The sequence below is a fragment of the Mustelus asterias genome, chromosome 8, assembly GCF_964213995.1.
Source record: "Mustelus asterias chromosome 8, sMusAst1.hap1.1, whole genome shotgun sequence".
NCBI lineage: Eukaryota > Metazoa > Chordata > Chondrichthyes > Carcharhiniformes > Triakidae > Mustelus > Mustelus asterias.
The window spans coordinates 31,489,881-31,506,650 of NC_135808.1; the positions used below are offsets into that span (position 1 = coordinate 31,489,881).

The 16,770-nt window shown below is 47.0% G+C and overlaps 1 protein-coding gene across 1 annotated transcript in view; it reads right to left on the reverse strand.

Moving 5' to 3' along the window:
- Positions 1 to 16,770, reverse strand: part of LOC144497703 (uncharacterized) — a 38,552-nt gene that overhangs the window by 14,082 nt on the left and 7,700 nt on the right. Inside the window, 7 exon segments of the mRNA XM_078219147.1 lie at positions 811 to 1,338; positions 7,774 to 8,168; positions 9,281 to 9,367; positions 11,037 to 11,226; positions 11,503 to 11,624; positions 14,586 to 14,731; positions 14,824 to 14,846. Coding sequence (XP_078075273.1) covers positions 811 to 1,338; positions 7,774 to 8,168; positions 9,281 to 9,367; positions 11,037 to 11,226; positions 11,503 to 11,624; positions 14,586 to 14,731; positions 14,824 to 14,846 — 1,491 coding nt within the window.

Consider the following 16,770-nt stretch of genomic DNA (forward strand, 5'->3'; position numbering starts at 1 on the left):
GGAAACTTACTTAAAGCTACACTACACTGCAGTAATAGTCACAGTCTATAATGAAGGAAGCTTACACAAAGCTACATTACACTAAAATAATAGTGGAAACATTCTGCAATAAAAGAAACTTACGTAAAGTTACATTACACTGACTACAGTAATACTGCAAACACATTCTGGAATGAAGGAAACTTTCTTAACGCTGGAGTTACCGACTCTCTCACTGTGTCTTGTTGTTTCCCTGAATTGAAGCTTAATCTCCAGGATTTTGCTGCCATCGACCCAGAAGAAATCTCACCGGGACATGAGAAACTGAGTTTATAATTTTCTTGGAAAACAGCGATGTTGGGAAATGACTGACAGTAAAATAAAATGAGCCAATCACTTGTTGAAGGCTCTCTGTTCATTTCCCAATTGGTTGGGAAGACAATGCTGATGAGGATTGACATGTGCATTGACCAATGGCTGGAGTCTGGGGGCGGGGTTTAGAGACAGGCAATCATGTGCTGAATTCTCCAGGAACAGAATCAGTTTCAGTGCGTTCCCCAACTCCAGAAATAATATCAACACAACACAGCCCGAATGAAGAAAGCTGAAACCTGGGACTGCATTCATATAATGTCAGTGAAAACAGAGGCTGTAAGACCTTTCACACACTATTAACATTAACACTCACATTTCCCACTGCCAGGTGTCAGTATTGAGCTGAAAGCGAGCAATCGGGCAGAGCAACATTTGTCTACTAACTTATTACAGTCCCAATTACAGCCCAATAAACACCATGAACATGGAGACGGGTAACTCACTGTGTCCCCTTACCTTGTACTTGTCAAAAGCCATTGGTAGAGTTAGTAGTGTGTGGACTGAATGTGGGGGAGAGTCTAGACAACTGGCACAGATCAGAATCTGATCATCCTCACAGAACAGCTTCAGCTTCTCCCCATGTTCCTCACAGAGAGACTGCTCCCTCTCTGTGTCTCCATCCAGCTTCTCCCCGTGTTTCTCACAGAGAGACTGCTCCCTCTCTGTGTCTCCATCCAGCTTCTCACCATGTTCCTCCTCCAGTTTCAGCTCCAGTTGCCTGGTTTTCTCACAGAGATTGGCCAGTACCCTGTTACTGGTGAAACTTCTCCGGGGGAGAAGCTGCTGACATTCCGGGCAGGACACAGCCTGACGCTGCTTTCCCCAACACTTCTGGATACAGGATTTACAGAAGTTGTGCTCACAGTCCAGCCGCACCGGCTCCACAAACAGAGCCAGGCAGATGGAGCAGGTTAAATCCTCACTCAGGGATAAGATGTGTTCACTGACGGCCATCTCCGTTGCTGCTCCTGCTTCTGTTATTCGCTGAACTTTCAGTTTCATTTCAGTTTCATTTCACTCCGGTTATCAGTAAATTTCACATCGTTCTTAAAGAGGCAGTGTCACCCAGACAGGTTTACTGGCAAAATAAAAAATTTCTTATCACAGATTAAAGTTCCATCAGCTTCCCCGTGGATCTCAGCAAAGAAACGTTTTTAAACTAATCCCATTACCCCACTCTAAATCCCCCAAACTCAATATACATCCCAAATCATTCCTCTCTGTCCTGTTCCCTCCCAGAGCCATGCACCAATCCCAACTAAACCCATTGATCCACACTCTCCGAAGATCCCTGTGGTAACGCAGATTGCCTTGTTCTCTCCCATAGTCCTGGATGTGGAGATGCCGGCGTTGGACTGGGATAGGCACAGTGAGAAGTCTCACAATACCAGGTACATACTCTTATACGGTTCAGAGATACTCAGAGAATGGGCAGGCTGGCATCAGCAGGGAGAGTGAAGTGGGTGTTGCCACAGCAACCCAGGCTCCTTGGCAGGCCAGTTGTTGGTTGGATGGCTGTTGTGGATCAGGCTGGTGCCAACCGCACAGTTTTTATACTCAGTCTGTGGGGGGGGGGGGGGGGGGGGGGGCGGGGGTTGGTTGCAGGAACTCTGGCTCCTTGTGCTTCCTGTGATGGAGATCATAACAATGGGGTCAGACTTACATCAGAGAGCTCAAGGAGAGAAAATAAATTGAATGAAAGATTGGAAATGTACACTGCTCTACACTCTCTCCTTTACCCTGTATCAATCTCAAACTAATTCCACTGATGTAATCTCTCCCCACAGCTCAGTATCAATCTCAAACTAATCCCACTGCCCCGATCTCTCCCCATAGCCCTGTATCAGTCTCAAACTAATCCCACTGCCCCGATCTCTCCCCATAGCCCTGTATCAGTCTCAAACTAATCCATCTGCCCCACTCTTTCCCCATTTCTGTATCAATTCCAAACAAATCCCACTCTCTCCACATAATGCGGCTGCCCTGTGCTTTCCCCATATCCCTGTATCTATCCCAAACTAATCCCACTGCCCCAAATCTCTGCTGAGTTTCAGAAAATAAATATTAAGAGTAACAAGGGAGAGAGTAGGGCCTCTTAAGGATCAACAAGGTCATCTATGTGCGGATCCACAAGAGATGGGTGAGATCCTAAATGAATATTTCTCATCAGTATTTACTGTTGAGAAAAGCATGGATGTTAGGGAACTTGGGGAAATAAATAGAGATTTCTTGAGGAGTGTACACATTACAGAGAAGGAGGTGTTGGAAGTCTTAAAGCGCATCAAGGTAGATAAATCTGTGGGACCTGATGAGGTATATCCCAGGACATTGTGGGAGGCTAGGGAGGAAATTGTGGGCCCCCGAGCCGAGATATTTGAATCATCGATAGTCACGGGTGAAGTGCCTGAAGATTGGAGAGTGGCAAATGTTGTGCCTTTGTTTAAAAAGGGCGGCAGGGAAAAGCCTGGGAACTACAGGCCAGTGAGCCTCACATCTGTGGTGGGCAAATGGTTGGAAGGTATTTTGAGAGACAGGATCTACAGGCATTTAGAGATGCAAGGGCTGATTAGGGACAGTCAGCATGGATTTGTGAGTGGAAAATCATGTCTCACAAATTTAATTAAGTTTTTTGAAGGGTTAACCAAGAAGGTAGATGAGGGCAGTGCAGTTGATGTTGTCTACATGGACTTTAGCAAGGCCTTTGACAAGGTACCACATGGGAGGTTGTTGCATAAAGTTAAATCTCACGGGATCCAGGGTGAGTTATTGAAATAGATACAAAATTGGCTTCTGTCGAGTGGTTGTAGAGAGTTGTTTTTCAAACTGGAGGCCTGTGACCAGCGGTGTGCCTCAGGGATCAGTGCTGGGCCCACTGTTATTTGTCATTTATATTAATGATTTGGATGAGAATATAGGAGGCATGGTTAGTAAGTTTGCAGATGACACCAAGATTGGTGGCATAGTGGACAGTGAAGAAAGTTATCTCCAATTGCAACCGGATCTTGATCAATTGGGCCAGTGGGCTGACGAATGGCAGATGGAGTTTAATTTAGATAAATGCAAGGTGATGTATTTTGGTAGATTGAACCAGGGCAGGACTTTCTCAGTTAATGGCAGGGCGTTGGGGAAAGTTACATAACAAAGAGATCTCGGGGTACAGGTTCATAGCTCCTTGAAAGTGGAGTCACAGGTGGACAGAATGGTGAAGAAGGCATTCGGCATGCTTGGTTTCATCGGTCAGAACATTGAATTCAGGAATTGGGACGTCTTGTTAAAGTTGTACAAGACATTGGTAAGGCCACACTTGGAATACTGTGTGCAATTCTGGTCACCCTATTATAGAAAGGATATTATTAAACTAGAAAGAGTGCAGAAAAGATTTACTCGGATGCTACCGGGACTTGATGGATTGAGTTATAAGGAGAGGCTGAATAGACTGGGACTTTTTTCTCTGGAGCATAGGAGGCTGAGGGGTGATCTTATAGATGTCTATAAAATAATGAGGGGCATAGACAAGGTAGATAGTCAATATATTTTCCCAAAGGTAGGGAGTCTAAAACTAGAGGGCATAGGTTTAAGGTGAGAGAGGAGAGATACAAAAGTGTCCAGAGGGGCAATTTTGTCACACACAGGGTGGTGAGTGTCTGGAACAAGCTGTCAGAGGTAGTAGTAGAGGCGGGTATAATTTCACCTTTTAAAAAGCATTTAGATATTTACATGGGTACGATGAGTAGAGAGGGATATGGGCCAAATGTGGGCAATTGGGGTTAGCTTAGAGGCTTTTAAAAAAAGGGCAGCATGGACAAGTTGGGTTGAAGGTCCTGTTTCCATGCTGTAAACCTCTATGATGCTATGACTCTAATTCTGCTCTGGGTGTATCTGTTGCATCCTTAAGTAATCCTATCCTATTTTTAAGTATTCATGTGTTTGTAGTGTATTTCACAATTGTTTGTCTGTTGCCTGATAATTATTTTTTAAATCCTCTTTACATTTCCAATGTTTCATTTAACTTCTTTTCTCTCCTTCTTGAGCTCTCTGACTGTAAGTCTGACCCCATTGTTACGATCTCCATCACAGGAAGGCACAAGGAACCAGCAGTTCTGACCGCCCCAGGAAAACTAAGGATAAAAACTGTGCAGTTGGCACCAACATGATCCAGACCAGCCATCCAACCAACCAACTGGCCTGCCAAGGAGCGTGGGTTGTTGTGGCAACAACACTTCACTCTCTCTGCTGATGCGAGCCAGGCCCTGCCCATTCTTTGGCTCCACCTACTCCCAGCCCTGCCATCCCATCAATCATGGTGCCCATGTGAAACTCCGCCATCTTGGTGAAGGAGTCACTGGAGGGGGTGAGGATGGGGGTCGTTGCTGCTGGAGATGTGTGAGGGACTCCATCAGTGATATAGCCAGTAATTTTGAGATGCAGTGCTGTCAGAAAATGTATTAGCCATTTCATTTCTAAAGCTACTCTGACCACTGTTTTCCTCTGATATGTTTTTATTACTTCACAGGATGTCGCATCACTGGCTAGGCCAGCATTTATTGTCCTTCCTTAATTACCCTTCAGAAGGTTGTCGGGAGTTGCCTTCTTGAACCGCTGTAATCCTTGAGTTGTAGGTACACCCACAGTGCTGTTAGGGAGGAAGTTCCAGGATTTTGACCCAGTGACGTTGAAGGAACGGGTGACATATTTCCAAGTCAGGATGGTGAGTGACTCAGAGCGGAACAATTTTAATCCCCAAAAGTCAGTAACATTCTGCTTTTTAGGCATTTTACTTTGAACCATGTGGTATTTTCCATCATTAGTCTTTCGCAAAGCTGGAATTTCATTACTCAACAGTTTATGTTTTAAATTCAAGTTTATTAAGACATGAGTTAGAGAAAAATTTACTTGTTTCTGACTGGGGGATGGTGCATGGGGGGAACACTGCTTTTCCTGGGCCTGGTTGTAATGGATACAATTTCAAAATGTGAAACTGATGCAAGATTTGGAAGTATTGTGCACGGTGAGGAGAATAGTGATGGACTTCAAGAGGATGTAGAGAGACTGGTGGAATGGGCAGACATGTGGCAGATGAAGTCTAATGTAGATCAGTGGGAAGTGATACATTTTGGTCAGAAGAATGAGGAGATGTGACGCAAAATAAAGGTTACAATGCTGAATGCAGGAGCAGAGAGAGCTGGGTATATTTCGCATCAATCATTGAAAGTGGCAGGACAAGTTCCAGTTAATAAATTACATTGAATCCTGAGTTTTATGAATAGGGCACAGAGTACAAAAGCAAGTCACTTATAAACATTTATAAAACACTGGCTCAGTCTGAACAGGAAGAATGTGAATGTTTTTGAAAGAATGCAGCAAATGTTTACGAGAATGTTTCTGAGGATGAGAGAGTTCAGTTATGAGGATAGATTGGTGAAGCTGGCACTGTTCTCCTTGGAGAAGAGATAGTTGAAAGGAGATTTGTTAGATGTATTCAAAATCATGGAGGATCTGGATAGAGTAAATAGGGAGAAACTGTTCCCATCGGCAGAATCGACATTAGAAAAAATCTCCTTACACTTGGACAGATTCACAGAATCCCTACAGTGCAGAAAGAGGCCATTTGGCCCTTCAAGCCTGCACTGACGCTCCAACAGAGCATCTTCCCCAGGCCCTATCCCTGTAACCCCTCATATTTACCCCACTAATCCCCCAAAACTACACGTCTTAGGACTTTAAGGGACAATTTGCCATGGCCAATCCACCTAAACTGCACATCTCTGGACTGTGGGAGGAAACCGTAGCACCTGGAGGACACCCACACGCACACGGGGAGAACATGCAAACTCCGCACAGAGAGTGACCCAAGCTGGGAATCGAACCCGGGTCCCTGGTGCTGTGATTAAGGAGTGCTAGCCACTGTGCCGTCAATGCACACAACATGGGGTCTGGATGTGGAATGCACTGATTGAGTGTTTGCTGGTGACAGATCCAATTGCTGTTTTCAAAAAGGAACTGGATAATGATCTGAGATCTGCTGGGAGGGATCAGCCGACACGGAGTAGAAAGTGCATCCACAACATTTTCTTCTGATTATTTTTATTTGGCCAATAAAATATCTTGCTTTGTAATTCCACACAGTTCAAGAGGTGAACAAGAAGTTCCCAAACCCACACCGTATCCACACCCCCTCGCGCACACACCCTGAAACTTGATCACAATGAATAAGTAATTCCATCCATTGAGTTGTGGAGAATCAGAATTGTGGGGGTCTGTTAGCTCAGTTGGCTGGATGGCTGGTTCTTGATACAGAGTGAGGCTAACAGTGTGTGTTCAATTCCTGTACCTCTCGACATGAGGTTATCCATGTGAAATATACCCAGCTCTCTCTGCTCCTGCATTCAGAATTGTAACCTTTATTTTGCGTCACATCTCCTCATTCTTCTGACCAAAATGTATCACTTTACACTGATCTACGTTAAACTTCATCTGCCACATGTCTGCCCATTCCACCAGCCTCTCGACATGAGGTTATCCATGAAGGTTCCACATTTTCAAACTTGCCTCTTGCCTGAGGTGTGATGACCCTCAGGTTAAATCACCACCAGTCAGCTCTCTCTCCAAGGGGAGAGCAGCACATGGTCCTCTGGGACTGTGACGACGTTCAATCAGACTTGTGGCACATAATGCACAAACCCAAAATAAATATCATTAAAACTTAGATTTATTTGAACTTATATTTTTGGGGTCCACATGTTTGCAATAAATTCCCAATTTTCCCCAGGTGGCACAGTGGTTAGCACTGCTGCTTCACAGCTCCACGGACCCGGGTTCAATTCCCGGCTTGGGATTCCCACACTTCAATTCCCACATTGTCTGTGTGGAGTCTGCACGTCCTCCCCGTGTCTGTGTGGGTTTCCTCCGGGTGCTCCAGTTTCCTCCCACAGTCCGAAAGATGTGCTGGTTAGATGAGTTGGCCATGCTAAATTCTCCCTCAGTGTACCCAAACAGGCGCAGGAGTGTGGCGACTAGGGAATTTTCACAATAACTTCATTATAGTGTTAACGTAACCTTATTTGTGACACTAATAAACTTGAAACTTTAAAATAATTCTAAATCTACACCAGAATGGTAACATGTGCACACACGATGGGCTGGGGTCACAATTCATGACCTTTTCATTTTAACTGTCCCACCCCCTCCATTCTGCCCCCGTCCTGCCCACCAATCCTCTCTCTCCCCAAATGGGGGTTGAATATCACTGTTTCCTTCACTGTTTCGGAATCTACGCTTCTAAATGTCGCATGTTTAATTGGAGCTGCTCTCGGAATCCTCTTTTTATAATGCAGACCTGAAATAAGGGAAGAGTTTCTCAGTGAAGGTGTCAGTGAAAGTGTGGAGAACGGACATATCATCAGCATCGTAAAAGCTCACCTGTCCCCCCTCATAGTCCAGGAAAACTCCGATGTTCCTGGGATTCACTCTGGGGGTCAGGGGGACTAACGGGCTTTCCAGAGCTCCGTATCCATCCCCGTTTCTCAGACGCAGCGCCCAGTAATCATGTTCGGGGCCCAGTGTGAGATCCGCCTTCCTATTGCCTGACTCTCTGGCCACACCCACCTCCCAGTCAGTCTTGTCCCCGACCTCCACCTCCCAGTAATGTCTCCCCGACGTGTGTCCCTGCGCCCCCAGGGAACAAAGAGTCTCACTGAACCTCTCCAGGTTATTAGAAACCAGCATGGTCGTACTGATTTTCACACTGCTCCGCTGCTCAGACAGGACGAGCTGACGACGCTCTGTGGTCGAGACCAAGGTGGGGGAGGCTGAGACTGGGGAAATAAAAAAAACATCCGGGTAAATATTTTACACAGTGGATGGATACAGATGAAAGTCTGATGTCTGTGTAACTGGACCCGCCCTCCCCACCATCACCCTCCGCCTCCCCTCCCACCATCACACCCCAAACCCCCAGTCCATAGCTGCTGCAGCATTGAATATTACTGACTGATGACAGTGAACTGTTAGATACATTGCCGTACAAAGCACACAAGGAGCAGCAGTGGGTCAGTCAGTCCATCAAGCCTGCTCCTCCAGTTAATAAGAGCATGATTGATCAAACCTGCAACCTGCCTTCTTCCACAGTTAAAGGTGTGGGTCGGTGGATTGTCCGTGGTAAATTTCCCCTTAGTGTCCCAAGGTGCGTAGGTTAGAAGGATTGGCCCTGGAAAATGTGTGGGGTTACGGGATGGGGCGGGGGAGATATTCAGAGTCAGTGCAGACTCGATGGGCCGAATAGCCTTTCTGCACTATAAGGGTTCTACAATAACCTCTCACCCTCTTGCTGACCAAGATTTTATACACCTGTGCTTTACAAATACTCAAAGTCGCGGCTTCTGCTATCTTTATCGGAACAGAGTTTCAAAGATTCACGACCTTCTGAGAGAAAACATTTCACCTCATCTCTCTGCTTACATATTTTCCCTACGAATCATACAAACAAAGAGCAACACACGAGGCCATTCAGCCCCTCCAGCCTGCTCCAGTGTGTACAGTAAATACAGCGTCTCCATCTCATCACTGTCCAGAGAGGCCCATTTTCAAGGTCTGAGTGTCTGGGTGTCAAATTAAGACATTCTGCCGCCCTCATTCTCACATCCCTCTGTGGATTGTCACCCTGTCGGCTTGGAGATGCTGTGTGCTGCGACTCTGCCTTCAGCAACGTCATCAGGAGTTCTTTGCCCCCACCACCCCCATGGGCACCCATGGCAGCAAGGTCAGTTGGGGGGGAGGGGGGGAGGTGCCACACAAAGTGCAGTCCAAAGAGCCCACGATGCCAGAACAAAGGAAGACTCTGCAGCTCTGGGACTGCCATGGCTGGGAGGGGGCTGAAGATGGTCCCAGTCATTGTGGTTTGACACATCACCAAATTCTGACCGCCAACCCGTGAAGATCTTGTGACGGTGACACAAGACCTCCCCGTGTGCATCAAAGGCAGAGTCGCTTTCTACCAGGGTCCATTTGTCAAGTCCTGTGGGGAAGGGGAATTGGCAAATTAATGGGGTCGGGGCAGTGAACCCAGGAGTCCCCCCGAGTCAAGAAGACAAGATACACGCGCATGAAGGTCACTGGACACCTGTATTGGGACTGAGCTGCCTTTGGACAGCAGCAGCGGTTACTGAGCACTCCAGAAGATAGCCTCTGCTTGCCTCAGATGGTGAGGGGGGGTCAGAAAGGGTGCCCTCAAAATGGCCTGTCCCACTTCCTCCTTGTTGGGGAAGTAAACCCTGCTGGACCCCATCTTCACTGTCACAGAAAGAAAACGTTAGCTGCTCCAACTCGGGACGTTGCAACACTGGAAGACAATCTCAAGCACGACTGACCAGAAAGAAGAGGTGCAATGAGCTGTCAAGTCTTGAAATTGACCTCGGTGCCCTCGGTGAGACCCACCTCCCTGGGGAGAGACACCTGAAGGAACAAACTGGGAATATACCTTCTGCTGGAGAGGGCAGGCTGACAGTGACTCGAATATCAATGGAGCTGGTTCTGCCACTGGGAATTGGATGTGGGATACTCAACCAAAATTCCTCAATTGTATCCATGAAATTCCATCCAGAGCTCAACCATAACCAATCTACCAGGGTCATCGGCACAAAGGCCCCAGTGCAGATGTTCAGAAAAAGTTCTATTCTGACCTGCCAGCCCAGAGAAAGAAAATAACCATTCTCCCGGGGCAACTTAATTGCCAGTGTTGGCCATGACTCCAATTTCTGGAGAGAATCCAGTGGGAAAAATAGCGAGAAGTCCACCCTTTCCTCCTGGCATCTCGGTGCCCTCCTGCCAACAAAGTTCACTCAGCATGGCATCCTTAGAAACAGGAAGAAGTCTCACAACACCAGGTTAAAGTCCAAAAGATTTATTTGGTATCACGAGTTTTCAGAGCAATGCCCCTTCATCAGGTGAGTCACTGAGGAAGGAGCAGTGCTCCGAAAGCTCGTGATACCAAATAAATCTGTTGAAATTTAACTTGGTGTTGTGAGACTTCTTACTGTGCCCATCTCAGTCCAGCGCCGGCATCTCCACATCATGGCTACCACCGACTCCTTATAAACAAACACCCACTTCCGTCAATAAGACAAATACAGACCACATGAAAGTATCAAAGATCAAAGCACTATCTCTTCCTGGATTACGTCGTTGTTCCAGTCAAAGACCGAAGTGATGTCTGTGTCACTCAATCCATGTGGGGGACTGATGCCTGCCAGACAGATCATCGACTGATGCTGAGTGTCCACCCAGCACCAAGACATCACAAGACCCTGAACTCCAAGAAGAAGATCATTGTCTCACCCCTAAAGCTGCCAGACCAAAGAGAGGAAATCCAAGCATAGCTCACAGCCAACCGGCTAGGTTTCCCCAAGTGCAACGGAATTTCAGAACTGTGGGATCAAATGAAGTCAGCTGCGTGGGATGCGTGTGTTCCGAACCATCGCCGAGCCTCATGGTCACCAGCATTGGTTCAATGAAAATGATGCTGAAATACGTGACCTCCTGGAAGGAAAAGGCTCAGTGCTCATTGCCTGACAGAACAATCCAAGAGGCAGCGTTTCCAACAGTTACAGACGGACAGCCAAGGACAAACACGGAAGAGAAAGGTGGAGTGGGAAGAGAAAGTCCAAGGGATCCAATGAAATGCTGACCTTCCTGACGTGCAAAGCTTTTTCGATACAACCGATGGACCCAGGTCAAATGGACAAAGTCCCCTTCACTGACAGGATGGAGTTCCTCTTCTGAAGGGTGACAAAGCCACCCATCGATGCTGGAAAAGACATCCCCCATTCCTGAATCCACAGCGACAGGTGTCAGCGGCTGCAGGCTGTCCCCCAGATCCTGTGGCCGAATCCATGGGTGAGTCACCATCGACGGGAAAGCTGCAACAAACTATCAAACTGATGGGAAACAACAAATCCCGCGGCCCAGAAGGTATTCCAGCTGAGAGTGTCAAAGCCAGCAGAGTTTGCCTCACATCAGAACTCCATGCCCCTCATCCAATTTGCAGGATATAGAAATTCCCTCGGTTCAAGAATGAGGTCTTCAAGAAAGGAGATAAGTTAGGCTGTGGAAACTATCGAGGTATTTGTCCATTGGAATGAAATGTGACTTTACCTGGGTTTGGGGCTCAGTTGAGATGTCTATTTCCCAGCAGGCCTGAGGAGTTCCGCGCATATGCAGAGCGGTCACATGACCAGCTGCACATGCTCTGTGCTCTTCCTTTGGGGTTTTCTTTTCTGTTGAGGAGTCATTGGAAACGTGCTTGACTGGTGAAAACCACAGTCACAGGACCCAGCATGGGCCTGGGAAAAGGGAATTTCTTCTGGCATTGTGGGCTCTTTGGACTGCACTTTGTGTGGCACCTACCGTCCCCGCTCCCCCCGCCCCACCCCCCCCAGTGACCTTGCTGCATGGGTGCCCATGGGGGGGGGGGGGGGGGGGGCAAAGAACTCCTACACCATGGATGTAACCAGGCAAAGAGAGGAAAGGAATGAACGAGAGGAGAAGAATAAACCTCCTAAAAGACTTGAAGGACAGCACTGGGATAAAGATACCACCCAGAGACAGAGACAGAGAGAGAGAGAGAGAGATCATTTGGAGGAAGAGAGAGAGACCACCAGGAGAGAGAGAGAGAGAGACCACCAGGAAAGAGAGAGAGACCACCAGGAGAGTAATAGACGGAGAGAGAGAGAGAGAGAAAGACAACCTGGAGAGATAGAGAGAGAGACTGACCACCAGGAGATACAGAGAGAGAGAGAGAGAGAGAGAGAGACCACCAGGAGAGTAAGAGAGAGCGAGAGAGATAGAGAGAGACCATCTGGAGAGAGATAGAAAGAGACCATCTGGAAAGAGAGAGATAGAGAGACCACCGAGAGAGAGAGAGGGAGAGAGAGACACAACCTGGAGAGATAGGGAGACAGACTGACCACCAGGAGACGCAGAGAGAGAGCGAGAGAGAGACCAACAGGAGAGTAATAGAGAGCGAGAGAGATAGAGAGAGACCACCTGGAGAGACCACTGGGAGAGAGAGAGAGAGACCACCTGGAGAGAAAGAGAGAGAAAGAGAGATAGAGAGAGACCACTGGAACAGAGAGAGAGAGAGAGACCATCTGGAGAGAGAAAGAGAGAGACCATCAGGAGAGTAATAGAGAGAGAGAGAGAGAGACAACCTGGAGAGATAGGGAGAGAGACTGACCACCAGGAGACACAGAGAGAGAGAGAGAGACCACCAGGAGACAGAGAGAAAGAAAGGGAAAGAGAGACAACCAGGAGACACAGAGAGAGAGAGAGAGAGAGAGATCACTAGGAGAGAGAGAAAATGAGAGAATTCACCAGGAGACACAGATAGAGAGAGACCATGAGAGAGCGAGAGAGAGAGAGACATTGGGAGACAGAGGCCTGGATGAGGACCAGAGGTTCCAGGCAGCTAATGTGCTTCTGTGTGCTGGATCCATGTAACTGGGGCTCACTGAGGCCCTGGGGAGTTGGACAAACCCGGACACAAGTTCTCCTGAATCACCTACTTCCTGTGGCTGAGGAAATGCTCCCGGAGACAGTGTGGTTCTCCTTCGAAAGGAACCTCTAGCATAGTCTGTGCTTCTCAGACAAATCCAAGGAAAAGGTTGAGAACAAGACCAGGAACTTTTGATTGGCCTAATCAAACTGACCAAATCATTTGACTCAGTAAATCACGAGGATCGATGGATTGTTCCCCAGACATTTGGATGTTCATCACAATCCTGCCGTTGATGATATTATTGTAACTGTCAGGAGTGGGAGATCTGAGACAAACACTTTCTAAACCTGCTCCAGTGTCAAACAGTGTAACAACCTCCCAGACTATTCACAATCTACCTGTCAGGAGTTATTCACCTCATCAAAGATCCTCTGCCCTCTGGTATGAATATTAAATAGCATCTTGATGGAAGACTTTTTAACCTCAGTTGCCTCTGTGCCAAAACTAAACTGACCACCATAGACGTACATGATCTACGGTTTACGGAAGACTGCAGTGTCGGTGCCCTCTCTGCACCAGACTTGCAAATTATCCCCCTTGAGCTCTTCAATTCTCCATGCAAAAAACTTGAGAGTTACCAAAAACTTAAATAGCAACCCAGACCTGCCAATCAAATATTTCACCTGCCATATATATTGAAGGAGAGACTCTGTGATACATTGGCAGCCATCTTTTTCAATATTGGTGAGGAGATCCAACACTGGCTCAGTTGCCCAGCTCAGCTTCCTACAAACTAGAGGAGGGAATGTGTAACAACAAAGACCTCGGTAAGAAGTCTCACAACACCAGGTTAAAGTCCAACAGGTTTCTTTGGAATCACGAGTTTTCGGAGCGCTGCTCCTTCGTCAGGTGAGCGGAGGTTAGTTCACAAACATGGCATCGATTTGTGCAAAGGCACAATTGCAAGATATTTACAGATTAGAATGTGAAGAGTGGTTGGAATGTGAGTCTTTACAGGTAAGAACAGTGTGTGGAGAGAGGGATAATCATAGGTTAAAGAGGTGTGAATTGTCTCAAGCCAAGACAGTTGGTCTTTAACTGTGAGACTTCTTACTGTGCCCACCCCAGTCCATCTCCACATCATAACAAAGACCTCCACAAGTCAACAGAAGTCCTAGTCCACAGAGTGGCTGTTGTCACAACTCTCCTGCACGGCAGTGAGACCTGGACTGTGCATCATGATACACAAAACAGCTCGGGAAATTCCTTCCACAATATTCCCCAGATTCAATGGCAGGAACATCCAACAAACACTCCAGCCTATCTTGAAGTCACCGCCACAAATATTCAGGAAAAACTCCAACAGATTCAACTGTGATGGACTGGACAGTGTCTGAATATCTGAAATGAGTCTTCCTCTGCCAGTGCCTGTTTTCTCAACTCGCAAATGACCAGCATTCCAGAGAAGGTTAGGAAAGCAATCACTACACAAAACACAACTCTGACATTCCCCTTGAAACCCGGTGGCATTGACATAAATGACTGGGAGGAGATTGCTGTCAATTGTTCAAATTGGAAACAACTTGTCCATCAAACCACATCAACCTTTGTATCCAAAGTGAGGTCCCCGATGCTGCTGCACTGGTGATCTGTACCCAATAACAGGCAGCACCTTCGGGAGAGGGAGGGCGAGAGTCAGAGACTGTACAGAGAGTGGACACCAAGCTGGGGAGTTTCTTACCTGGAGAGGTTATCCGTTTCATTGCCTTCCACACTGGGTAGAGAAATGGGTCTCGGAAGCCTGCGTATTTCTCTGTTGGAAACTCCAGTATCTCTACATCTTCACTCCCCTCATCATCTTCCCCATCCTCCCCTTTATCCAGGTAGCTGTGTGAATGGGATTGATTTAATCACTCTCTGCTGGATACAGACTGTGATCACAGTGTAAAACCCTGTGTGAGTTTAGATTAGATACTCACCTTTCTCTCAATCTTTTCAGTTCCTGTGGGACAGAAAATCAGAAACATTTAATAAATATACACGCTGCTGTTTAGATTGTAATGTTCAATTATGTAGAATCAGTGATTTCAGTCAAATGTGAAGGGATCTAATGGACTCCAGTGATGTGATCCCATGTCAGTCACCCCACCTCATGAATACACGCAAACCAGCCTCCCCTCCATTGACTCTGTCTATACTTCCCGCTGCCTCGGCAAAGCACCCAGCATAATCAAGGACCCCAAGCAACCCGGACATTCTCTCTTCCAACTTCTTCCATCAGGAAAAAGATACAAAAGTCTGAGGTCATGTACCAACCGACTCGAGAACAGTTTCTTCCTTGCTGCTGTCAGACGTTTGAATGGACCTACCTCATATTAAGTTGATCTTTCTCTACACCCTAGCTATTGTTGTAACACTACATTCTCCTCTCCTTTCCTTCTCTATGAACGGTATGCTTTGTATAGCGCACAAGGAACGATACTTTTCACTATATACTAATACATGTGACAATAATAAATCAAATCAAATTGACAGTTTTCCTCTGCTGCTGAGGACTATGAAGGTTCAAACGATCAGTTCCTCATTTTTTCTGATCTCTATTTTCCCATAAAATTCACAGTTTCTCTCTGTTCGTGTCACCCTGACTTGGTGACAGCGATGTTATTCTTAACCTCAACATCCCCTCGATACAGGGATAGCTGGAACCCAATCTGAGCGTCAGTGAGCAGGTTATTCCTGTGTAAACGCCACTTGATAGCATTGTCGACATTTTCTCTCACACTGCTAATGGGGGGGGTAATTAGTCGCATTGGATTTCCTCTGACTTTTGTCAAGAAATTCATACCTGGGCATTTTTCCACATTGCTGGGGAGATTCCAGTGCTGCAGTCCTACTGGAACAGCTTGGTTGGCGTTGATTCTGGAGCACAAGTCTTCAGTACCATTGCCAGAATATTGTCAGGGCCTTTGCAGTAGCCAGCACCTTCAGCCGGGTCTTGATGTCATGGTGAGTGAATTGAACTGGCTGAAGGTGTGAGGCTGGGACCCTCAGGAGGAGGCCGAGGTGGATCATCCACTCAGCCCTTCTCGCCAATGATGATTGGTTCAGCTTTGGTTTTTACACTGATGCTCCTTCATCATTCCGGACGGGGATATTTGTGGAGCCTCCTCCTCCAGTGAGTTGTTTCATTGATTCACGATTGGATGTGGCAGGACTGCAGAACTCAAATCCCATCCGTTGGTTTTGGGATCACTTGGCTCTTGTCACATGCTGCCTCTGCTATTGAACATTCATGTAGTCTTGTGTTGTAGCTTCACCAGACTGACACCTCATTTTTAGGTATGTCTGGTGCTGTCCTGGCAACAAACATATCTTAAATGGCCATTCAGCCCCTTGAGCCTGCCCCGCCATTTAATAAGATTGTGACTGATCAAATCGTAACTTTAAACATCCCGTCGACTCACCGACAACCTATCACCCCCTTGCTTACCCAGAATCTACCCATGTCTGCCTCAAAAACATCAGAGTCTACCTCCTTTGCCTTTTGAGGAAGTGACTTACAAAGACTCACGACCCTTTAACTTTGATCTCCATTTTAAATGGATGATCTTATTTTTAAACAGTGACCCCTAGTTCCAGATTGTCTGACGAGAGGAAACATCCTCTCCACCTCCACCCTGTCAAGACTCCTCAGGTTCTTATAGCTGGAATGTTACGGACATTCACGCTGGTGGGATTTTCCCATCCCGCTCCAGTGAATGGAGATTTGGCTGGACGCCAAATTCTCCGACTTCGCTGCAGTGGGAGTGTCGTGTGAACGGCCGGTAAGATCGCACCCTCTGAGTGGGAATTTTCGGCTTCGCTCAAATCCAGACTGGAAAATGTTGCCCGAGGTCAACAGACATTCCCTTTCTCCGCCCCCTCGC